This window comes from Electrophorus electricus, chromosome 5, assembly GCF_041902795.1.
Source record: "Electrophorus electricus isolate QZ-2024a chromosome 5, ASM4190279v1, whole genome shotgun sequence".
NCBI classification, from domain to species: Eukaryota; Metazoa; Chordata; class Actinopteri; order Gymnotiformes; family Gymnotidae; genus Electrophorus; species Electrophorus electricus.
In genome coordinates this window covers 25,608,003-25,632,925 of record NC_137501.1, presented here as the reverse complement: position 1 = coordinate 25,632,925, position 24,923 = coordinate 25,608,003, and the positions used below count along the sequence as shown (strand labels likewise).

The 24,923-nt window shown below is 42.3% G+C and overlaps 3 protein-coding genes across 12 annotated transcripts in view; 2 read left to right on the top strand and 1 right to left on the bottom strand.

The window, feature by feature from the left end:
* Positions 1-4,149, top strand: part of map3k4 (mitogen-activated protein kinase kinase kinase 4) — a 33,771-nt gene extending 29,622 nt beyond the window's left edge. For all 5 annotated transcript variants that reach the window (XM_081714562.1, XM_081714561.1, XM_035530390.2 and 2 more), the window contains 10 exons: positions 38-129; positions 425-505; positions 693-875; positions 977-1,047; positions 1,205-1,321; positions 1,428-1,587; positions 1,695-1,817; positions 1,953-2,059; positions 2,497-2,676; positions 3,069-4,149. In XM_081714562.1, the coding sequence (XP_081570688.1) occupies positions 38-129; positions 425-505; positions 693-875; positions 977-1,047; positions 1,205-1,321; positions 1,428-1,587; positions 1,695-1,817; positions 1,953-2,059; positions 2,497-2,676; positions 3,069-3,089 (1,135 nt within the window). In that variant the 3' untranslated portion in view covers positions 3,090-4,149. The remainder of the gene's footprint in view (positions 1-37; positions 130-424; positions 506-692; positions 876-976; positions 1,048-1,204; positions 1,322-1,427; positions 1,588-1,694; positions 1,818-1,952; positions 2,060-2,496; positions 2,677-3,068) is intronic.
* On the bottom strand, positions 3,640-11,120 carry agpat4 (1-acylglycerol-3-phosphate O-acyltransferase 4 (lysophosphatidic acid acyltransferase, delta)). Of its 3 annotated transcripts, XM_081714564.1 has the most exons (10): positions 10,811-11,120; positions 9,043-9,268; positions 7,940-8,109; positions 7,559-7,720; positions 7,201-7,354; positions 6,915-7,017; positions 6,763-6,838; positions 5,995-6,193; positions 5,677-5,749; positions 3,640-4,557 (listed from the first exon to the last, which is right to left on the bottom strand). In XM_081714564.1, exons 2-10 carry the CDS (start codon positions 9,218-9,220, stop codon positions 4,521-4,523), a joined length of 1,152 nt encoding a protein of 383 aa, XP_081570690.1. In that variant the 5' UTR covers positions 9,221-9,268; positions 10,811-11,120; the 3' UTR covers positions 3,640-4,520. The 3 variants fall into 3 exon arrangements, with proteins under 3 accessions (XP_081570690.1, XP_026872362.2, XP_026872361.2); XM_027016561.3 differs by lacking the exon at positions 5,677-5,749 and having other exon boundaries at positions 6,143-6,193; positions 10,811-11,116; XM_027016560.3 differs by lacking the exon at positions 5,677-5,749 and having other exon boundaries at positions 10,811-11,110.
* Positions 11,121-12,826: 1,706 nt separating this feature from the next.
* haspin (histone H3 associated protein kinase) lies at positions 12,827-24,906 on the top strand. 4 transcript variants are annotated; one of them, XM_081714554.1, is made up of 18 exons: positions 12,827-12,973; positions 13,592-13,784; positions 13,918-14,046; positions 14,467-14,709; positions 14,800-14,899; positions 15,154-15,758; positions 16,931-17,735; positions 17,872-18,046; positions 18,164-18,306; positions 18,516-18,701; positions 19,353-19,438; positions 19,817-19,879; positions 19,985-20,076; positions 22,765-22,844; positions 23,077-23,165; positions 23,516-23,670; positions 23,816-23,918; positions 24,418-24,906. In XM_081714554.1, exons 2-18 carry the CDS (start codon positions 13,624-13,626, stop codon positions 24,620-24,622), a joined length of 3,420 nt encoding a protein of 1,139 aa, XP_081570680.1. In that variant the 5' UTR covers positions 12,827-12,973; positions 13,592-13,623; the 3' UTR covers positions 24,623-24,906. The 4 variants fall into 4 exon arrangements, with proteins under 4 accessions (XP_081570680.1, XP_081570679.1, XP_081570678.1 ...); XM_081714553.1 differs by having other exon boundaries at positions 14,800-14,938; positions 23,516-23,658; XM_081714552.1 differs by having other exon boundaries at positions 14,800-14,938.
* Positions 24,907-24,923: the final 17 nt, after the last annotated feature.

The window sequence follows — 24,923 nt, the reverse complement described above, 5'->3', positions numbered from 1 at the left end:
GAGCGGTGTGAAAAGACCAGATCGGATTCTTCCACAGTGTCCCCGAGAACGACCGCCTCTCCTCGGTAGCCGCAGAGCTGCAGTTCCGATCGCTCAGTCGCCACTCCAGCCCCACGGAAGACCGAGACGGTAATATCCTCTGACCTTACTTTGAGTCTTTGCCGTTATTAATGCCATTAATGGAAAAGGGTTGCATTCGTGCACCTCATCATACCGTGTACCTCGTGCTATTTCTAAGCACGGGATTTAGGGATGTCTATCATAATAAACCAAGCACCGGCAAGCCATGCCAGACCTGGAATGCTTCTGTCAGTTTCCATTTGACATCACAGGGATCCTTTTCCAGGGGAGGCTTGTCTTTTTTTTTTTTTTTTTTTTTTTTTTTTCTTTCCACTAAAGACCCTTCTCTGCTGTCCCCATGCAGAGCCGTTGTATCCGAGAGCAGACCACGGGGCTGTGGCTCGTCGTAGCTGGGAACTCCGTAACTTCATCAGCCAGTCAAAAGGTCGGATGAGTCCTGACAATTGAGTTTTAGATTTGGGGTGCTGACACATTAACTGATCCAAAAAACCTTAAACATTATTACACTTTCATACACTATGAGCAAGTTAACTCCACCTGCAGCAGCACAGGACTTTAATACCAACATCAACAACTGAAGTGAAACGAATTTGAAATTCCCACACTTGTAGCCTGCGAGAGTCCGATGGAGGCGGTGCAGCGCGCCATCCGCGCCTTTGAGGAGCAGCGGTACGGCTCCCTGCGTCAGCGCAACGTCATCGGGCAGGTGTGCAGCACACCCAAGTCCTACGACAACGTCATGCAAGTGGGCCTGCGCAAAGTCACCTTCAAATGGCAGCGCGGCAACAAGATAGGTGGGCGTGGCCTCCGGGCCGCCGAGCGCTACACAGACCATTTTCTTTTTCTTTGTCTGTTTTTGCTGTCGTTTCATTCGGTGCCAACTGCCTGTGCACAGGTGAAGGGCAGTATGGGAAGGTGTACACATGTATTAACGTGGACACCGGTGAACTCATGGCTATGAAGGAGGTAGGGGTTTGAACGAGCGGACAGATTTGATGTGCAACGAAGCGGCGCACAATATTTTCCATTTTTTTTATTTCATGCCTCACCGCGTAACGGAGAAAAATGCATATTAGTGTTCGATTTTGCACATGCTGAAATATGTTTGTGTTCTACATCAAAGATTCGCTTCCAGCCCAATGACCACAAGACGATAAAGGAAACGGCAGACGAGCTGAAAATTTTCGAAGGGATTAAACACCCCAATCTGGTCCGCTACTTTGGTGTTGAGCTCCATCGGGTAAGGCTTTGGCACCTGTTCCTGCTGGCTACAATTAACACACACACACTCTCACTCTCTCTCTCGCTCTCTCTCACTAACCCTCATGTCTCGTTACCTCTCCCAGGAGGAGATGTACATCTTCATGGAGTACTGTGATGAAGGCACGCTGGAGGAAGTCGCCAGGCTAGGCCTGCAGGAGCATGTGATCCGGCTGTACTGCAAGCAGAGCACCACCGCCATTAACGTGCTGCACGAGCATGGCATCGTGCACCGTGACATCAAAGGTATGAGCCCCCCCCCCCCCTTATGACACGCTTTACCATGAGCGTGTCATTTTATATATAAACATGTTTATAAATGAACGTGACTCGGCTCGCTTGTTTTGTTCCAGGCGCCAACATTTTCCTCACGTCATCCGGCCTGATAAAGCTGGGTGACTTTGGTTGCTCGGTGAAGCTGAAGAACAACGCACATACCATGCCGGGCGAGGTGAACAGCACGCTGGGTACTGCAGGTGAGGCTGCAGTGACCGGACTGAACCACCAGAGGCCGCTGTTGCTTATCACCAATGTGGACACATTTAAGGCATCTTGTCCACACAATTGTAGGGGAGAAAAATGCATATTTTTTTTTTCTGCCGTTATCTCAGCATACATGGCTCCTGAGGTCATCACAAGGGCAAAAGGTGAAGGTCATGGTCGTGCAGCTGATATCTGGAGTCTTGGGTGTGTTCTCATTGAGATGGTTACTGGAAAGGTAATACATATTTACTTTGGTTTCCTATGCAGTGTTTACCTGCTGTCATCCAAGAGCACTCATTTTGCATCTGGCAACTTTGTGTTTTAGAAAAGTGGTTGGTTGCTCCTGATTCAACTCATAAAAGCCTTTGTAAACTGAATTGAGTAAATAGGGAATCTGCAGTAATGTAGTGAGGAAAAAGTGAGGTAATCAGTTGATGGTGAAGCTTAAGTACCAGGTATTTAAGCTTGCCTATGCAGACACAAAAGAAACTTGTCTTCAGTCATTCAGTTAGTTTTATTATTAGTGGCCTGATTGAAGTTTGTCATCTCATGTGGTTCAAATGACATGGGACAAGCAGTGTTGGTATATAGCTTAGAACTGACAGTGGGTGGACATGTAGGAATGACCAGCAAATCCAAACTTGGCTGGTTCTTTCCTTCCACCCTGTGCAGAGACCGTGGCACGAATACGAGCACAACTTCCAGATCATGTACAAGGTGGGCATGGGTCACAAGCCACCTATCCCAGAGAAACTCAGCACGGAGGGGAAAGACTTCCTGACCCACTGTCTGGAGAGCGATCCCAAACGTCGCTGGACTGCCAGCGCCCTGCTGGACCATCCCTTCGTGAAGGTGACTCCCCACCCCGCTCCTCTGACGCACAAGACGGCTCACCTGGGATGCGCGCAGCTCTGCCAATGACGTCTGAAAATGCCCTATGAATTTTGTTCTGGCCAAAACACAAGCACATACTTCATTAAATATATATATTAAAAAAAAAAAAGTAATTAATCTAATTCATGGATGCCTTGTAATGCCTCGATACCCAATTCAAGCTTGATTTGATGTTCCATTTCATCTTAGAGCAGCACTCATGGAAAATGTTGATCTTTAACCCTAGAGTATCCCTCTCCTCTCTGGGAGCGTTTATCCATTATGCGAAGGTGAGGTCGACGGAGACCCGCTCTACACCCAGCCCGTCGCTACCTGCCCTCATTCCATCTCTCGTCCTTTTCTCGTTGCAGGTCTGTACAGACGAGGAGTGACGTGGCAGCGGCCCGGTATGCTCTTAACATTTACAAAACCGCTGACACTACAGTGCGTTGGCGTTCTCGAGGGACTGTGGTTTAACGAACAAGATTACGGCGCAATCCTCGTCGGGCCAGCCGGCACCCTTTGGCGAGAGCAAGCAAGTCTTATGTGTACAGTTTATTAACTGGATTAACTGGGCAGGGATGGGCGGAGTAGCCGCAAGGGTGTGACTGCAGCGGGACACACATTGTACATAATGTAAGGATAAGGTTAGGATTTGTTTTGTATAAAGGTTACTGCCAAGCCACTTGTCTCGGTGGAGACGAATTCTGAGTAACAAGCAACAGGACTGTTTGTTTTAAATAAAGGAAAGAAGAAAAATAAGCAAAAAGGCACTTTGTTGGAAAGCTGGTCCCACTCGAAGCACAAAGGATGAGTGTGATAGTAGAGTTGGACAGAACATACGAGTTTAATGTAATCACTGCTGAGGGGGTCTTTTAAGTTATTGTGAGTCGCCCTCCCATGCCATGTATGCAATGTTAAGTAGAGAGGTTTGAACGTCAGTGAAGGGAATCTTTTTAATATTGTATAGTGTGTTTGTTTTATTTTTTGCCCAGCTGCAAAGCCAATTGTTTAGTCATATTTAAGCCTATTATAAGTTGTGCTGTACTGGCCCACTCCTCCAACTGGCCAATGGCGTGCCTTTAAGAGCAGGGTGCAGGAGTGTACCCAGCCAACAAGAGGAACGGGTGAGGCTGAATTCCTCTCTGCTGCTGAAAACACACATACACGAACAAACACACCCACCTCACACTCCCACATAAGTAGGTGGTCAAATCTGTCTTTTCCTACAATTTCTGGAGAAAACATTTACATCTCACCCCCATCTTTTCAGTTTGGACCAATGACATGGCAACACGATCACTTTATGCTCATATGCCAACAGTATGTAGTAACCTCTTGTAGCAGAGCCCTGCTATAAAAATCAAGCATCAATGTTTCTGGTCCTCTGGCACCTACAGTGTTTGCAATGTAAAGAAAGAATAATGAATAAACATCCGTTTTTAAACAGTGTCCTAGAGTTCCCTCTTTGAAAGTTCAGAGATGCATAAAGTTGGACCTTTGCGAACCTCATCTCCACTGCCCATGTCTGCTGTTTCCACCCGGTGCATCTCATTGCTTCTCTTTTTCGCATTGAGTTCTTTTGCTTTGTCCGTTTCCGATTGGAGGAGTCGGTCTGCTGTAAACTGATGCAAGAGCACCTCAGTCCAATTACAACTGCGGTTGAGTTTATTTTTACATATATATATATATATATAATTTTTTTATTTTATTTTTTTTCCTCTCCATTTTTTTGTTTGCTGTTCTGGCTGGTCAGTTCGCTCCCTTAGTCATTGTTATTAAGTGGAACCTCTTTGTTTCCGTAGCTGGAGCCTCTGTTGATCTCAGTCTGTCCTATCATCCAGCGAACGCCGGCTGAAGCTGTAAAAGAAGACGAGGCTGCATTAGTGCTTGTTATTAGTCCCTCCCAAAAGCAGTGACGCATTCATAGGTGTTTTGACATTCTTAAGTAAAGACGGAACGGAAAAAGAGGAAGGCATTTCTGGCGGATTTTCTTTCCCATTAACTGATGCAGTTCATTTGTGAGGAAAAGGGTTCCTTTCCATTCCAGTCGAGCCAAATCCACTTCTCCCCTGCATATTAAATATGCCTGACCTACTCCTTTAAATCAATCTTTTTAATGCAGATTTCCAAACCAATCAGTTAATAAAGAAGTCCATGCTGTTACATATTTAAAGTATTAGACAGACAGCAGCATGTAAACCCCGTGCCCACAGCTGACCTGCACTACTCAGTACGTTTGGCTGACATTCAAATGCCCATTGCTTTTCATTCTTTTATTAACATCCCCCTCCCTCCCCTTACATTTCCATGACCTCTTTATAATGTGTCTTCACCGCTAAATTAATTATATTTCCATAATGCAGCATGGCCGAATGTGAATAACGTCAGTGACTGACCACCAAATGAAGAAAGAACATTTATAGAGGTTGTAATTTAAACAGGTTTAAAAGAGGTTTAAAAAAAAAATCCATTTAAAGGTCGACTAAAGTCAAAGGCAGACTGGCGGTACCACTCCAGTGTAAAGTAAATATAAACGGTGCAAAAACTCTCATAGGCTTCCACAGGGCACAGAACTGGATCCAGATCTGGTTTAAAACGAGTTGCTACAAGCACAGGCATAAAACGAGTTCAATTATTTATCAAGTTTGACTATAATAGCACTCATGCAAAATACTGCTCCGTTTTATATCAGTTGTATATTAGGACTTTCTGAAGCAGCATACCTGTCATTCTGTAGAAGCCTGTGGGAGTTCACTTTTTGCCGTATATCTTCGGCAACGCACAATTCACAAAACGGCAAAATCGTTTGGGGTTTTATTTTGGTTTTATTTAACCACTAGGAGTGCAGAAAAGTCGACGGGAGTTTCCAGTAATGTAGCAAGTACCATGAACATGCACTGATTCATGCACTGAGTTTCCTATTTCGAGCAACATGCATTGCACTGCAGTCCAGAGAATGGAAGATGGTATACTTACTGCCAAAACACTTGATCACCTTCCCAATAGTTTTTAAGGGTTTTTTTTTTTTTGTTTTTTTTAGATTTGTTTGCTTTATTGTAACATTAAAAAAAAGCAAATTCAAAGTAAATGGCAGGAGGTGCATAAACAAGTTATTGGTGCTCTACTAGCACTTTATTACTATTCGCAGTAGTATAAGTATTGTTACAACCAATTACAAACAACCAGAAAATAGACTGCTATTTTAAGTAATGCCATCATTTAGCTCGCGTTATGGAATATTCGTCTTTGTCCCAGTTTAGGATTAGTCTGACCTGACCCCACCCCATTCCATACCTGCGAGGCAGAAGACTGCAGTGGTTGCCACGGTGAGAGCCGAGCCTGACTGCAGAAGCTGTAGCAGCAGCATGCACAGAGGGGCAAGGAGCAGGCCCAGCCAGAAGAGCCAGTTGAGCAGCGACCAGGGCCTGCGCGGTGGGCTCACCACAGGCCCAGGAAAATGACCCGTCTGCGTGTACTCATCCTGGAACCTGTCCTGGCAGGGGAAACAGCGGGTAACGGCCGTCACTCGGGGCTCTCGCCTGAGGGCGACTGACAGCAGCAGGATGTTTGGTGGGGATGACTTAATGCGACAATTCAATTGTAAAAGGGCAGGACGGGGGAAAAAAAAGCATTACCACTCTCCTAGATTGTAGGCTGCACACACTATGGGCTTTATCTGAAACGTCTAGTTTTCACCTATGTACTTGTATGTGGAAAAATTACAAGCAAGTGTCAGTTTCTCTGCTGGGTTGAGAGTGGCCCGTCATCCATGTATATCCAACCCACAGTAGTGCTTGGCTCAGAAACGGACCGGTGGATGTCCATTGATGAAAAGCAGGAGGACAGTTAAAAAAAAAGATCTTGAACCAATGTGGGCTATAAGCTATAACTGTTACTCCAGCAATCTGGTAGGTGGAATGTAGAAAAGGCTCCTAAAGAAGAGGATGGTGACTGTAGCCACTCATGGAAACATGATTTAATAGGGTACGAGATACGATACAGATGATGCTTGCCAGTCCTACAATACCTCTCCCAATGAGGAAAGCCAAATGTTCCTCTCACCTTTTCCTGATAGAGTCTGTGGAGCCAAGCAGCACATTCAGACTCATCCTCTGGGATTGTGTCCAGAGGAATCCGCCTAGATCAACACAGGTCAGGTTAGGATCACGCCACCCACTCTTAATCAAAAACTTACAATATTAATTGGGTCTCACCTCACATATAGATCCGCATGATACTTTTTTCCATTAAGCACGCCGAGTAAAGTTGGAATTTGGTTGTTTCTGAAATTAAGTGTAGAATCGTACACAGCAGTAACTACAGAGGAGACACAAACTCAATCAGGGAGAGCCAAATCCTCACAGATTACGTAGAAAATACGATATCTAAGCACCGCTTTCCGGCTAGGGAGTCGCCTTTTCTAACTAGACCTGGGTTAGCGGAGACCGAATCCCGTGCCCGGGATCCTGGAGCAGTGCTGCGGGTCAGGAAGGCTCTCACCCTTTCCCCGGAGGTTCTGGACTGTGACGCAGAAGCCTTTGGTCCGAGGCAGGAGGTGGTGCTTGAGTTTGGGCAGCCCTTTTTTCTCCGCAACCTCCATGCTAATCTTGTGCTTCTTTGGGGTGAAGCGGGTGCCTTCACAGTGCATTAAGAACTAGGCAAAGAGTCATTACTTGGGTTACACGCTAAAAGTGACGGACACACACCGATAGCAGATGCAATCGGAGCTTCAGGAAAGGCAAGCGGTGAGGATCAGGGCACAGACACCAACGTCATGCGTGGATTACTTCGTTGCTAGAATTAAATATCGAGTCCGCTGAATTATGAAATTATTACCACCAGGAAACCTTTCACATACCCAGAAGTTCTCTGGATAGTCTCGAAGACGCTGGAGGCTGCTGGCCACCATACTGCGATCCTCTTCCCATTTTCTCTTGCAGAAGACTATCTCCAGGAAGTACCACATCCAGCCAATGATTGGTACATAGGCAAGCTCTTTCTTGGCCAAGACTTTTGAACTCTGTAATGGAGTTTTTCATACTGACACACTACTGTTTGTAATTTCGGGACACAACAGCCTCTCATTTATACAACCACATTACACTAAAATATGCTGTTGTAATCATTTTTTCCATCCCCTTATTAACACATCTCTCTAATTCTCAGCAATTTTAAGCTAAAGATAAGGTAAACAAGCAATACATTAAAATCCATAGTTAATATTCTAGATCCTTCTTACCCCTAGAACACCAAACCTTTCGCAGAATGTCCAGCCACAAAGGAAGTCTATCTCAAAGTTGTGATTGAGGATAACAATGGCATTTTCTTTGCCATAGAACGGGAAAGACTTTGGATCTGTGTACAGTGTGCATTCAGTCCCAGACCACCATTCCAGCAATGCCACCATCTCTGCACAAGGACAGGAAAAAGAAGAGATCTTATAATTGATTTACCATTTTAACTTCATTATGCAAATAGAAGAAGGGGGTGTCTACGGTCACACATTTGCAAGAAGCAACAGCCTCACTAAGCAAACATGATTTGAATTCATCATGGTAGTGATGTCAAGTGTAATGTTCCCTTTTGCTGACATTTAGCTGATGTCTTTTTTTTTATATAGCTTCTATTTAAAACCCAGGGGCAACAGACACCCCAAAACAACATTTACTTTGAGTATGCAAAAGCCTTGTGACATTAGTCTAGTGTCCATAAACCATATTCTTTAGGCTTTTGCTTCTCCAATGTCTCTACATCGGCAATGGTTTTTTCAAGACTGTTAATGAGCACCAGATTGGTAATGAGTTCTCCAATGTTGGACCAAGTCAAATTCAGTGTATGTGAAAATGTATTGGGCCAAATAAACAAATTCTGATTTGTTTACAAATTAAATGTATATAGTATTGGTAACAGAGCAAATATTGTGATTAGTCTTTCTTGCATACAGACAAGCTATATATAATATATCAAAATAAAGATTTCCAACTTCAGTATGGTACAATTTGGGACAGGAACCATATAAGGAAATAGATAAACCAACTTCCTTTTTCTTCCATTACTTCTGCAGTTACTGTGCAACAGTCTGGCAATCAACCAAACAGGAAATCTGATTTGGAAGCACATGGTCATCAGTCACTGGTATCCATTGCTTATTCTCCTCCTACAAAGTTACTGCCACACACAACGCTGTTGCAGGGTTACGAAGACCATTTGGGTAACCCCATATGTTTAACGTTATCCATCCTTTTTTACCAAAGGTGGTGGTACCTCTGGGGCCTGCACAACATGCACACAATACTTTCTCTTCTTTAGGGCTGGGATGTGAAGGCCTTGGGTCATACTCACGGCTGCTGATGCAGTATGCCAGCCTGCAGTTGACCTTGCGAGCTAGCTGTTTGTTGACAGGCCACAGGGGCAGAGTGCACAGCTGCAAGAGGTTGATCAAGAGGCCACTGAGCAGGAACACGGAACAGATGACGAGGTGGCAAATTAACTGAGTCTTGAGCAGCCCCAGGAATCCCATGTTTGTGCGTCACCTTGATTTTCCTCCTCTGTCTCTGTAAATGCCTGCCTGAAGGAGATCAGTGATGTTTTATTTCAGATGAACTGACAAGTATATCTATTAAAGCCAGTTGTGCAGAGCAAGCACATACAAAAGCAATGTTGAGCAGCATACACTCACTATCCTCTTTATTCCAAACTCCTGCTCTTCTACCGTCATGCAGTTTGTATTAGTGATCCTTTATCGCCTCATCATTGGCCAGTGTCTGACCACAGGACTGCTGCTCGCTGGAAATGTTTTGGTTTGTGGAGCACTCTCAGCCCAGCAGTGACACTGACCAACCAGCAGTCCTCTGTTCAGAAACTGGCCAATGAGCAATGGGGTAAGAGTGGGCAAGAAATTACAGTAGACCAGAAATACTCTTCACAAAACTGTGGTCTGCCAACCAGAATGTAAACTGGTTATTTTGTCACACATCTGAAATGCTCCCATACCTGGTTAATTTAGCATTTTCCTAAAGACTGTGCTGGTTGATTGTCAAGAATAAGCCACAACTAATTTACACTGTTATTAGAATCTGTGCTGTGATGTCCTCCCAACGTCAAAATTACACTTAGGAAGCTAAACAAGTGTTGGGTGGTTATGTGGTTAGAAAAGTGTCACAGTTCCGCTCTTGAATGTTCCTTTTGGTCGTAGTGCCCTTTTTCATATGTTGAACCTTGCACATGGTTAAGTTACTCTCAATGTATATAGTCCAATAATGAAACACCATGTGTTGCAATTCCATTTTATTGTTAACCTTGTTTTTTATTATGAAAACCTCTACTGTGATAAGCAATAGAGTGATAAGTGATTGAGGATTAAAGGTATGCAAGATCTTGTGGAACATAAACCAGAATGCTTATTACACAAAAATTATTTTGTCCTTTTGAAGACTTAACAGCTAATAGCAAAAAACTAATTTTCAAACAATTTGATGTCCACATGCTAGAAAAAAATGGCAGTCATTGAAATATATTTCCATTCTGAAAAAGTAAACACCATGGAATGAAAAGCTTTGATACGGTTGCAAACCATTGACTTACAATTCCATCTTTGTACACTGCATCAACATGTGACGGATCCCCCACTCACACACACACACAACTCACTGCAGAACTCTGGTCCGCTCAAACTGAGACAAGATGCTACACAGATTTATCAAAAGCCAAGAAAACTTTTTTTTTTAAACCTTTTATAACTAATTTTCTTTTCCAGACTAAATCCACACCAATGGCCCAACTCCAGTCCCACTTTAGCTAAAATGTTTAAGAATTAAGTCACCAATAAAAACATGCCCACTTAATCACTTTTTACAAAGAAAATACCAAGTTTTGGGAATTGCTCGAGAATTACAAATTGTGCCACTAAAGATCAAAGGTCGCCAACCGACCGACCTGCTCCGAACAAAGCAGGCCATTGTGCAAAGCTTTGCGAAAAACACTGGAAACGCCCCAAAAAATGAAAAGCGGAACGAAATGCTGGCTCCTCTGACACCTCTTTCGAGTTTTCACTCGCAGAAAGGTAAAAAAAAAATATCAACATTTGAGGAAATGATTAGGTTTAACTTACCCCTTCCTTCACACTACTGGCGGAAAGGACTTATGGACACGAGTCGAAACAGAGATGAGAATCTCAGAAATTGCTGAAAGTGTGGGCGCATTCAAGAGCACTTTAGCCTGTACTGTGGCACATTTCAAGGCGTTCAAGGTCGTTGTATGAAATTGTATCTCTGTCTGTCACGTTTCAGTATTTATTCCCTGTAACAGCGTTTTAGAAAACGAGTGAAAGAAACTGAGTGGCGATCCAAGGCCACACCCAGGCTGTGCACATGAGACGAATAGGCTACAGTATTCACTTAAAGGGCTATGCCCCTTCGTTCCGGAATATTCTATAGCCCCTCTATACTCTCACGGTTACTCCAAGCAGACAATTCCGAATTGGTTAGTCCCAAAAATCCTGTAGGGTATGCAATATTCATTCCAAATATGAATTCACACACAATATTAAATTGATCGACGACACCCTCTGCTGGTAAATACAAGGAAAACAATATCTAATTTATTTCTAACATTTTATTTAATCAAATGTGCCAATAAAAGCCATCTAGGCCTGTAGATAGCTTTCTGTCTCTGCTAAATATTCTTGTTTAGCGTCTGTGAACTAGGGCTTACATTAGATACATTTGATTCAATTCGTGAACTGTGTATTGATTAATATTCAGGTCATGGTCTTGTTGGAGGGTCCATCTACATCCAAGTCGTGGTGTCTTAGTAGAGATAACACGGCTTTGGCTCTTGTGAAGTGTTTAGAACTTCTCCAAAATAAACCGTGTGCTTATGTCTGGGACATCATGCTGTGGAATGCAGGTTCTTGTCTAGAGATGGAAGCCTGGGAGTAGGACTGGATGGAATACTTTTAAAAATAAAAAAAATACAAATAAAAAGGTGACTGAAATGAATGAAGACGCTGTCCAACATATTCAGTAGCGTATTGAATTAAAATTAATATTAATAGATATATTCAAGTGTGATTTTGGGTATTATTAATATCATAAATTGTCACAATTGGATTTACAACTGAAATGAGTTGCAGCGTGTCTTTTATGCTTATAACAGTCATTGAATAAGGACAATTTTTGAATGCTAGAATAATTGATTCAGGGTTAGGATTCAGGGGTAGTCTAGTACATCAAAATATTGACAGCAATTATACTATTAAAACGGACAGACCGACTATTAAAGTGAATAAGTAAAGTAGAACAAGTCAAGCCTTTACAAGCATGTACAGTGTGCAGTGCACAGTGAGATTAAATAACTTCTGGACCCAGGTGCAAGATACACTCATTCATGTATGAAACGTACAGTGTTGACCTGACATTACATAAAAGGGGGTAACTGAAGTAGGAAGTGTCGGGGGGAAGGGGCACCAGATGAATAGTTTTTGAAAATAGTTTAATTTTCATTGTAGAGATCTCGGCAGACAGCGATTAACCATTCACTCTGTAGCAATAAGAAAGAAAGTCAGCTACGCTAAGATTCTGCTTGTAAGATATGTGTCAAACCACTTTAAGACACTTCCAGAAAGACCAATTGAATTTTCAAGGCGGATCATAAGAACTTCATGATTTACCATATCAAATGCTGCACTTAAATGTAAAAGTACAAAGAGAGAAACTTTTCATCAGCACTGACTCTGGCAACGTTTATTATATTTCATAATGTTGTTTCAGTATCTGAAGCCCGTCAGACTTAGTTAAGAAACATCCTTTTTAATTTAAGAATTCGTTTATTTATTTTTTTAATACTGCTTTTTCGAGTATTTTACTTGAAATAGTATTTTGAAACTTAAACTCGATTAATATAGATTGTGTTTTTTTAGTATAGGCCTGACCACAGCATTCTTGGGAGCATCTGAAAATATACCTGTTTCTTTGGAATAGATCTTTATAACACTAAACAGTAAACTGTCTGTTCTGTCTTTAAATAACACATCCATTCTGTTGCACTTGAACTCACCATTCTTCATCGACGCAAACAAAGCGAAAACCACCAGCCAATCAAAAGCTTCCTCGAATTTGAACGAAAAGCGGTTCGCTAGGGTAGAGCTCGAGTAGATTGTGCGTTTCGTGCATAATTGTCCTTTCTATTCTTGGCAAGATCACTGAATTTAACAGCTATATGAGTCTAAAGGACTTATCCATAGAAAGTATCGCTCGTGGAAGATCATTCTGAGGTGACGTTTACCTTTGGTTCGGTGAATAAATGATTTAATAGCTTAGCTAACGCTAACTTGGGAGGCTGGAAGGCAAGTGTCACGTTAAATTACGTATATCTTGCTGTTCATAAGATGACAGTCGGTTAGTTAACTAATCAGCCGTGCACACCTTAATAATTAAGTAGGTGATGTTATTGCTGAGCATTTTCTACAAAGTAGGGTTACGTTAGCTAGGTTAGTTTTCCCGGGATTGCTAACGAGTGCGCTAGCTACGTTGCATTACTTTGTTAACCTAATTTAGCTAACCGCTACTTTCCTGTAATGTTTAATTCCGTTTAGAGAATCACTTTGTAACAACGAGTGCTAACTATCTAACTATCTTATTAGTTACTTGTGTGTGATAGATACAAAGTCTTCGTTAATGTTGCTATCTACTAGCAAAGTTAGCTTAATTAGCTATGTTAACTTGCGTTAGCGTCAGATAATTAGCTAGCTAACATTAGTATTTGCAGGTTTCTCTTTCACACACACTAGCAGCAGAAACTAAAGACCTTGAAAGAAAAATGACAACGGTGAAAAATCGTCTGTTGTGATATCCGTTCAGTGACTGATGGTGTGGTTTATAATATATTTCAGTGTACCTAGGCGGGGAAACACGAAAACCCAAGATGAGCGTGTTGGGTCACAAGCAACCTACGTTCTTGAAAACCTACGGCAGGCAAAAGCGCAAGGTGGAACAGTGGTTCTCGCCTGACCTCAGAAAGAAAGCTTTCTCTTTCTCGTCGTCATCTGATCCGTCTATCGCAGAACCCACACCTTCAAAGAAACGGTAAAAAAAAAAGGTTATTCATACATGCATTTAGTCTTTTGCTTTCTTACTTGCTTTACTTGATTTTATTTCTATATTGATCTTTACACTTGTAGTCTATTTTGGACTCAAAATGTTTTGTTTCCTGTTTCAGAAGAAAAAAAAAAAGTACTATTTCAGTTGCCTCCAGGACATCACGTGTGTCCAAGAAAAGGGCCATGATGGCCTTAAGGGAACAGGAAAGCGATGAGGAAAACATCTTTGCTCCAGACACACCTGCCAGGTTGGACCCATACACAAGTCATCCACCTTTTTAAAAAGCTGAGTAGTCCCAAACAATAACCATTACATGATAGATGTGTGTCAATTTCCCCAGTTTCTTGATTTTGGGTTTGTGTGGTGATGTTTTTTGAGAAATTATTCTAGTTTTTTTTCCCATTTTAAAGTAGGTTGTGTTCAATTTGAGAGGTGTGGGGTTTTTTTTGGGTTTTTTTTTTGCTTGTTTTTTTTGCTAGAGAGTTTTCTTGCTTGCATTTTCTGTCAATGCAAAATATTTCTTCACAGTTGTAAGATAATTGTATCGTAATAGAAAAGGCTGCGGTTTAAGTCACAGCTTTGACTTCGGCCCTCTAGATGTTCAAATTAATGCCCTAGAGCTTCCTGTTTACCTCTGTCCTTGGTCCTTCATGAAATAATTTTCCAGATGCAAGAGGAACCCGAGCACTAACCAGACGAAAAGGGCTGCAATCATAAGAGACCCACCAGGCATAGGTGGCTTCACAGCTGGCAACAGGGAACGTAGCAGAGGGCAGATGATGATGAAGAAGAAGAAGAAGAAGAAGAAGGTGGTGGTTTTCAGCTCCAGCGAGGATGAGTCTTTTGTGCCAAAGAAAAAACCCTCCACAGCCTCTAGCCAAAGAACAGCTGCTCAAGGCAAACATGCAGAGTACGTTATTCTCAGAGGTTCCTTTTGCCAGCTTCTTGCAGTGTTGCACCTTGGATTGTCTGCAGGATATATCTGCCCTTTTCTTTTTAGGGTACGAGTATCTGCTGGCCCAGCCCCTTTCGGCAGGTTCGTCACAGATCGCAGGAGAGCACTGCCGATCCAGTCTGGGAAGCACACCATGCAACAGAGTGTAAGAGACAGACAGCCTGATACTGGTTGTGTGCCTGAGGTGTGCTTTCAAGAGAACTAAATAGGGAGCACTAATCATGCTACTGCAAAGTCTTATCATATGTTGTTTCCAGATATTAGGGGAAAATGTAATTATAAAATATATATTTAAAAAAAAATACACAAGCCATTTCATCTGTTTTATTTGATATTTGTGTACTGAGCAGAATTATTATTATTTTTTTTTTTTGTCTTCTTTCACCCCATTCCTCTCAGTCTGGAGTCCTCAACGGTACTCTGAATTCATCAGGAGTGTCTTTTGCCCGGTGTGTCACTAGACGAAAGCAGCCCACCATCCGGCAGGAGTTCTGTTTGGAAAACTCTGATCTTAAGCCTTCCGCCACATCCTTCAGCAACCCTTGGACTCGGTCATGCGAGGTCTCGCTCAACGACAGCGAGGAGCAGAGGGTGTCTGGCAAGCGCCCACTACTGTGCAGTACCCCGTCCCTGGCCACCGTGCACCATCTGCGCTTCCGTGAGCCGTCCGTCAGCGAGATCTCGTCCTTGAGTTGCGATGAGGTAGACACGGCCCTGGCCAAAGGCACCGTTGCTTCCACCAGCAAGCCGGTGAGGGTTGTACCACATAACCATAGGCGACACTCACGTCCACTCCGCAGGAGTGGCTTGAGGTGTGTGGAGGGGACACACCAACAGCAGGGAGCGGAGAAGCTCAGTGGTTATGGAGATGGGCCAAAGGAGGCTGAGGAGGAGCCAGAGAGGTGCAGAAAAAAGGACCATGCGGAGGATAAGAAGAGCCGGGGTATTGGATTTGTGTCGGCTCCGATGGACCTGGACTTCCAGACTGAGCAGCTGAAGGAGCAGTGAGTTGCTTTAATGGAAAGTTTGATCTGTGTGCGTATGTGAGTATATTCCTAGAGCTGTGTTCTGCGTTTCAGTGCTGGATTTCTCAAAATCCTAACCCAAAGGTTGTATCTTTCAGGTATTGTCCTAAAATTAGTTTTCTGTCCTATCGAGGGAAAATTGGGATGATGCATGTAGACTAGAAAATATAAAGAAACCTTAAAGTTTTAATGTGTGGCATTAATCTGTCATTTATTACCATAAATAAATTCACAAATTTATTATAAAAATGTTATAAAAATGTTTTTAAAAAGACAGTTTTTGCATTTTTTCCACTTTCACTGGTGCCCTGTGCCCCTAACTAAACCCCTCCCCACGTGAATATGGAGGACCTTGTAAGGAATGAAATGAAAGTGTTAGGCATATGTATGGAATGTATTTTAGCTAATTCAGCTCTATTGCAAGATTGTAGGATTATAACGCACTCACATATTAACATTTAGCAGAAATTCTCCACAAGGGGTGCTATAGAGACTCCAGTAACTTTTTATGTGCTTTGGGACCAGCAGGATGTTCTATGATTGTAGCACATACATTCAGTTATAAATCAATATGTACTTCATTTTATTAAGCAAATGGACCTAATCAAACCCTACAGAAGTTCGCTAATGCATTCAAGGTGGTTACACATGGATATAAGGATATCGTAAGGATATAAAGTTATGTACGTGAGGTATGAATTAATATTCCTGTGACTGATATGCCTGGCACAAGTAACAATGAATTGTTACACTCATTAACCACTTGGCTGGAATCCACTGAGTAGGCTCTTGTGAACACACAGGAAGTGTGATTACTATAGTCTTTATAGATTCTATAATGTGACTCTTAAAATCACATCTGAATTTGAACCAAATGGCTTCTTTATTTTTAACTTGCAGTGCTGTATTTGTTTTCTAATGCGTTGTTAAATTTTTTTTTCAAAAACGCAATATATATTTCTGACCATGCTAAAGACAGTATAGCTTATGAATGGGTATATCTTAAGAAGCGTTTCACTGTTTACCACATTATTTTGTGCTGAACCTACATACGTGAGATGTGTCAAGTAAAAGTCCGTCTGAAAAAAATCTTCAGCAGGGGTGCCATGTCCGTGTTGCTTTGCCTCATTGTTGCCTGTCTTTCTTTACAGGTGTCATCCGGTTAGCAGTGTTGTCTTGGTGGAAGAAATGGACATCTCGAGCCACCTATCAAAACACACTTCTAGCAGACTCCAGGTAGCACAGGACACGGATTGGCCCCATTTGTGTCCAAAGCCTCTCACTTTAGAAACCCGGCACGGCAAAGGGGACCGTGACGTCTCCTCGGATTGCACCAGCCTCAAACCACTCTGCCTCATCTCCTCTTCTTCCACGTCCTCCTCCCCATCCTCTCCTCCTGGGCTTGAGCTCTGCGTATCGGAGCCGGAACTGATCGACCGCCTTAAGGTGGAGTGTCTGTCCTCTTGCCTCACTGTCTCTCTCCGGCCTCTGGAGAGAAGTGTCCTCCGGCAGGCCCAGAAAGGTCCCGGAGAGGCCCGGGTCGCCTCTCCCCAACCTCCAGAGACTGAAGGTGACGGCAGAGCCCAGGATGGGGATTTCCCTGCCGGAAAACTTCCAGACCTAAACTCCTACGCCATAGAGCTGCCGTATGGTACTGAAGGGCAGGTTGGAGGTCTGAGGAGGCGCCTGTCAAACTCCTTCCTGCGTTCCAAAGCCTCCCCTCAGCCTGGTGAGGCTCCCGGTAAAGCTCCTGCGCCGGCCGTGCTAAAGGAGCGCAATGGCGGCGGTACCGGCCGCAAAGCCTGTGTGAGCGGACTGAGTGCCGTTCGCTGGTCCAAGAGGGGTATGGCTGAGCAGAACAGAAAGCACAGGACAAAGGAGACTGCAGCGTGGTCTAAACCTGGGGACTGTTCTTTGAACTACCTACTGCCTGCAAGAACTGAGAAACACACCAGGGTAATATTTAATGCCCGTGTGGCAGGAACCACACTCCATTTTTTTTTTTTTTTTTTTCCATTTGTATGCATGCATGTATTTAATTAATTAAGTGAGTAATTAATTAAGTTTATGCTGTGTTTATCTTTAAACCCAGGAGTCTTTGTATGGGTGGATGCAAGGAACCAGTGTCATTGGCCTGCCTGTAACACCTCTCAGAGTGGAGCAGTTGAATCTCTCCTCCATGCTGGCCAACTTCACTCCAGATACACTCACAACACACAACTGGGGCCGACTCAAAGCTGCACTGTCCATACACAAGAAGACGACAGGTGGATACACACCACCTAAGATTTCATTAGATTCCTCTTAGTGTTGTAAAGGCAGTGTTATTGAAAATTAACATCTATTGATAATTGGGTGTGGGGGTGTGCTTACTTATGTTGTAGCCTTCCCAACCCCTCGGCGGATGGCTATGTCCAATCTGCAGTCACCTGGTGGGATGGAGTCCAGCCTGGACCTGTTTAGCACTCCTTTGTCCAAACCTGCTTCCTCTCGCCTGCCGCGGGCCACCCTGACGAACACCCCCATGGTTGGAGCACAACATGATTCGTTTCCTTGTTACCAGTTTAGTTTTGACATAGTGTTCTCTCATTTATTATTTCATATTTTTTTGAAGTAGATTCCTGTATTCCTTCAGTCTTGAGACCAGTGCCTTTTTTTGTGTGCAAGTGTAACCACCATCGTGTCATGTTTCACTGATGTGCTTACTCTGATGCACACTCTCTGCTGGCCAAGCAGGCCCATTATGATGAAGACATCAGCGATGCTGACAAAGTGTATCAGGAGTGTATGCAGGATGGCCCTCTTTCCTTTGAGGACTGCATTCCTCCAGAACGCATGAAACGCTGCAGCAAGATCGGGGAGGGCACTTTCGGAGAGGTGTTCTCCACAATCAACGACTCCAACCAAACCGTGGCACTTAAGGTGAGCACGGATGTCATAATACATTTGCTGCTTCTTTTTTGTGACTTTCTGAGTGCTTGGTGAGTCACAGTAGAAACCCAAAGCCAGAAAATAATTGGTAATAACTCTCATTTAAAGCACCAATCAAGGCTGAAGATTTCATGAGACATTGGTCTACGAACGCAGTGCTGGAGGTGGTGGAGCAGAGGTCGTGGGGTCAGGTCTTAAATGTGACCGCTACAGTCATTTGTGTTCGTTAGAGCCCACTGGGCACACTGCCAAGAGGAATGATTGCTTAGTTTTTTTATTCCCTGGTGATTAAAAAGCAGTGCTCGCTAGCTGAGGAAATCTGAGGAGCTAGAATAGGGCATGTATTTTGCCACATACAGATTTGAGTGGCTGGATATACACAGCAGAATGCTAGCACAAAGCACCTGCAAGCACTAATCTTCTTTGTTAGTTCAGTTGTTCGACCTGCAACCAGGGAAAACTGAGTGCAGTAAATCACAAATTGATGTGCCCTTCTACTGGGATTTTGTTTCATTCAGAGTTTATGTGCAGAAATGAATATACTTTGATAAAAATCTCATCTATGAACTCAAATGGACATTTCTCTAGTGAAGTAAGTAATAAGTTTTTATTTTTATTTATTTATTTTGTGTAATGTTCCAGATTATTCCAGTGGAGGGCTGTCAGAAAGTCAACAGTGAACCACAAAAGACATTTGGTGAAATTCTTCATGAAATCATTATTTCCAAGTATGATTTCTTTTTATTAAGCCTCAAGCCATTCATGGTTTTTAATATGCTAATAATTACTCTTCTGCTAATAGTAGAAGTTAGCAAGAATCAATCAAAAGGCTAGAAACTCTTAGAAAAACATAAAATAATAGCCAAAGTTAAAAGGTTTCATTTTTTGAATTCCCTGTTTAAGTGGTAATTAGCTATTTTCAGTTATCCTGGTCATTGTTATAGGTACACAAACCTGAATGGGTTTTATTTCTTAATGCCTGTTCTTAAAAAGAAAGGAACAAGTGTAAACAACCTACTTACTGTGCTGTTTTTTGTGGTTTTTGATGTTACTCTTTTATTTTTCTTATTTCTGACCATAACCTCTAATTTAATATTCTTCAATAGAGAGCTGAGTAGCCTGAATTCCAAGGAGAAAACCAAAACAAATGGTTTCATCAGACTCAACAAGTAAGACCAGTCTATAATTTGGTTCAATGTCAGTTTTAAGATTTGAAGCAGTTATGGTTTAATGTGTGTTTTATTTTATTGAGTGAGATGTTGATGTTGTTTCAGTCTTCACTGTGTGCGTGGGTGTTATCCCAGTGCTCTGCTCAAAGCCTGGGACAAGTTTGACCAGGAGAAGGGATCTGAAAATGACAGACCTGGTAAAACAATTTTCACACAATATATCTCTATATAATTTACATGCAAATATATATGCATAATGTACATATCAGCCATAACATTAAAACCACCTGACTAATATTGTGTAGGTATCCCTCATGCTGCCAAGGCATTGACTCCGAGACCTTGGAAGGTGTACTGGGTCCTGTGTTCTCTACAGGACCAGGACATTAGCAGTAAATCCTTTAAGTCCTTGTGAGGTGGGGCCTACATGGATCAGATTTGTTTTTCTCGCATATGCCACAGATGCTTAATCGGATAAAGATCTTTGGAATTTGGAGGCAAAGTCAACACCTTGAACTATTTGTCATGCTCCTGAACAATCATTCTTGAACACTTTTTGCAGCGTGGCAGGGTTCATTATCCTGCTGAAAGAGGCCACTGCTGTTAGGGAATACTGTTGCCATGTAGGGTGAATTTGAAACAATATTCAGGTTGGTGGTACTTGTCAAAGTAACATCCACCTAAATGTTTGTACCAGCAGAATATTGTCAGAGCATTGCCCAGAGCATCACACTGCCTCAAATTTACTTATATAGATGTCACAAAACAGCTTTACAAATGTCTGAATCCAAGTCCCCGGTGAGCAAGCCAAGGGCAACAGTGGCAAGAAAAAACTCACTACAGCATGATGAATAAACCTTGAGAGGAACCAAGCATTAAAGGGGGGCCCATCCTCCTCTTGCTGAGAGAATTGCCGTCTTCCCATACTGCGTCCTTGTTCCTTCTCTCTTCTCAGCTAAGCGACACACATGCACCCACCCGTGAAGAAAGCATGATTCATCAGAGCAGCTCACCTGCTTCCACTGCTCCATGGTCCAGTTCTGATGCTTCTGTGCACTTTTGGCAGTGGACAGGAGTCAGCAAGGGCACCCCTACCAGTCTGAAGATACACAGCTCCTTGCGCAACAAGCTGTGTGTTCTGACACCTTTCTGTCATAGTATTCTCTCCATACATGCATCAGTGAACCTTAGCACTGTTGACCGGTTGTCCTTCCTTGGACTAAGTTGTCATCACAATTTGGCCCTTGTCAAAGTTGCTCAGATCCTTACACTGGCCCATTTTTCCTGTTTCCAACACACAAACCTCAAGAACTGACTGTTCGCTTGCTGCCTTATATATCCCACCCCTTGACAGGTGCCACTGTAATAAGATAAGATAAATAATATTATTTCATCCACCAGTGGTTATGATGTTTTGTTTGATTAATGTATTTTGCAGAGACTGGTATACTTGCACTTCTGCTTTGTAGATATAATTAAAATCCAATAATCAAAATCCAGTTTGCACTATATGCTGGATAATCTAATGCCTGTCAGTGGTTATAATGTGGCTGTTCGCTTTCATTACTATACAGAGGCAGGTGCACTCAACTTTTTGCTTTGTAGAAACAATCAAAATCCCGTTTTCCAGATAATCTAATGTAATTAATACATAATGCATATAATTTAAATATATTAGCCAGATTATCATTTTGTAATTATTTAGTACAAGTAGTCTGTCTATGGCATGCATTATACAGCACAAAACGATGGGCAGCTCTTTCTGCACAGCTGTGTCTCAGTGTGTGATCACAGTTTCTGTTTTGTTTGTCCACCCTCTTTTTGAGGATTGACCATAGCTTCTCAATGGACTTGAGATCTGGGGAGTTTCCTGGCCATGGACCCAAAATTTCGTTGTTTTGTCCACCGAGACACTTGGTTATCATTTTTGTCTTGTGACATGGTGCTCTGTCATGCTGGGAAAAGTATTGTTCATCACCAAATTTGCTCCTGGATCCTTGGGAGAAGTTGCTCTTGGAGAATATGTTCCTTATTCATGGAAGTGTTCTTGGGCAAAATTTTGAGCAAACCCACTCCCTTGGATGAGAAGCAACCCCAGACATCAATGGTCTGAGTGCCTCACTGTTGGCATGACAGGACTCATGGTAGTGCTCACCTTTTCTTCTCTGGACAATCATTTGTCCAGATGTCCTAAACAGTCTGAGGGGAGCTTCATCAGTGAAAATAACTTTTTGATGTTTTTCTTGGAAAGAAGTGGCTTTTTTGCTGCCCTTCTTGACACCAAGCCATCCTCCAAAAGCTTCCGCCTCATTGTGCATGCAGATGCACTTACATCTGCCTTCTGTGATTCCTGAGCAAGCTCTGCATTGGTGGTGACCCGGTCCCATAGCTGCATCTTCTTTAGGAGATAGTCCTGGTGATGGCTTAACTTTCTTTGGCACCTTGAAGCCTTCTTCACTGCAATTGAACCTCTCTCTTTGTATTCAACCAAATCATCAAGAACTTCAATCAGGTGCCTTCTCCTCCCTAACACTTTCTCCTGAGCTAACGAGAAGATCACTGAAATTATGATATGATACCATTTTGTGGCTGGAATGCAGTACTTTTTGTGATTAAGGTAATTTTCCTTGCCATGAAAATTATCATCTGATCACTCTTTACAATCTAGAGTTAATGCAAATTCCCCCCATAAAAACTGAAGCAGCAAGCTTTGTGAAAACAAATTTGTGCTAGGCTCAACTTTTAACCATGACTGTACATAATTTATGTATTGCATTTGAACTGCCAGTTTTTGTACTGACTTCACAAATGCATTATTTAATTATAGTTAAACCAAGTATTCTTAACTAATGAGAATTTGTGTCTGTGCATGCTTATGTTCCCAGATTTCTTCAGTGAGGAACAGCTCTTTTTGATTCTTGAGTTTGAGTTTGGAGGCAGCGATTTGGAGAATATGAATGGAAAGGTATACATTCTTACATAGTTTACATAACGATACCTTCAGCACTGAGTAAAGATGTATAATAAATGTGACACTGTCACAAATAAAAAACCTTCACCAGTGACATTCATTGTCATTATCTAACCTTGCACTGTATTGAAAGGCCAGCCTTAAATGTTTGAGTGCAAAGTATATTTACTACTACGGGGTTACAAAATCGTCTCATAGCAGTATGTTCATGTGTTTTTGTACACAGCTCTCTTCCATGACCCAAGCCAAAAGTATTTTACACCAGGTTACAGCTGCACTGGCAGTGGCTGAACATGCACTGTGTTTTGAACACAGGTAATCTCACAAACACACTGAACTATGAAATTGTATTTCTTAGGGCCATTATAGAACTTAGAGCTAGGGCCCAGCCATAGAACCTAGCTAGGGCCATTATAGAACCTACCTGAGAGACAAATGACACACCTCATAGTGTGTCAGCTAGAAAGGTATGTGAAAATGATCCAATAGGAATGGATCTTTAAAAACTGGTAAATTATCCCTTTCAAGAATTGTAGTTCTTTAGTTTTTCTCATATTTTTCTCTGTTGCAACACAGGATTGAATTCCTCAGGTAACTGTCAAGAGATATGTGATTTATATGCAGTCTAAGGCTGAATTGTGCAGTGTGTCATTCTTTTTCTGTAGAGACCTGCACTGGGGCAATATCCTGGTGAAAACTACGAAGCAGAAGAATAATGAGTTTATACTGAACGGCTCTGTCCACTCTATAGAGACACGAGGAGTTCACGTCAACATCATAGACTACTCACTCTCACGGCTGGAGATAGGTCTATTCTGGGGTGTGGGTGGTGTGTGTGTGTGTGTGTGCGTGTGTGTGTGTTTGTGTGTGTGTGGCTAATTGATTCAACCTATAATAGCCTAGAATTTTGAGTGTGTTTTATTTTCTGTTCCCACCACCATCCAATCTGGCCTCTCTGCTCTCAGATGGTCTAACGGTGTCATGTGATATAGCAAACGATGAGGAGTTGTTCATGGGCCAGGGGGATTATCAGTTTGAAATCTACCGCCTGATGAGGAAAGAGAACAAGTAGGTGTCCATCTGACAGACCCAATCACTAAAGATGCCAGCTAAAATGGGCAACATGGAGCAGTCACTGTAGAACCACCCCAGCAAAGTTCCAGGCCACGTTCTGGCCATTTAAGCACTTCGCTGGTTAGTTGTTACCCCAGCCACTTTCTGAGAAACACCTTAAAGGTGCAGAGAGTCTACAGCCCACTTCTTGCAGTTTTTATTGCATTTCATCAGTAGTTCATCAGTGTTTTTGTTTTTTGTTTTTGTTTTTTTTTTTTAACCACAAAAGGTTGTGATGAGTGGACTAGAGGTTATCTGGTAAATACTGCTAACAGATGGACTGCAATGTATAGTTGTACTAAATACACCTATATGACAGGTGTATTTGATAGTCAGCATTACTTGATCCTACAGCCATTTTGAGTTTTTTCTTTAGTAGTATTATTAGTAGTAGTAGTAGTAACATTAACATAATTTGATTGTAATAGTCTACCTCTTTCTCTTTGTCCCTTAGTAACTGCTGGAGTGAGTATAACCCTCGTTCCAATGTACTTTGGCTACATTACCTGGCAGATAAGCTCTTGGCTATGAGGTACAAGACCAAACCACAGAGCAGCCAACAGAAGGCAGTGAAGAGCAGCCTCCAAACCTTCTGTTCAGAGATCCTCAACTACTCCTCAGCTACACATGCCCTTCTGCACTGCAGGCTATTTAATTGAACTAGAATTATTATTATTTTTTTAAACTCATCTGTAAATTTATTGTAAAACTGGAAAAAAAAAATCTTAACACTTTGTAGGAAGATTCATATAGCAAATAAAGAAAATGTCCGATAAGCCAAACAAATTGCGAGCTTTGTGTAAACAAAAAATACTTTATTTTGTTACGTCAGATATGTGGCTTGATGTAAGCGCACAGGTTTGTCAAAGGTAAGCAAAGCCAAACCCTTTGCAATTTTGAGGTTCTTTTTGCAGTGTGCCAAAGCTCTGAATTATGCATAAATGTGACAGTTTAAGAAGG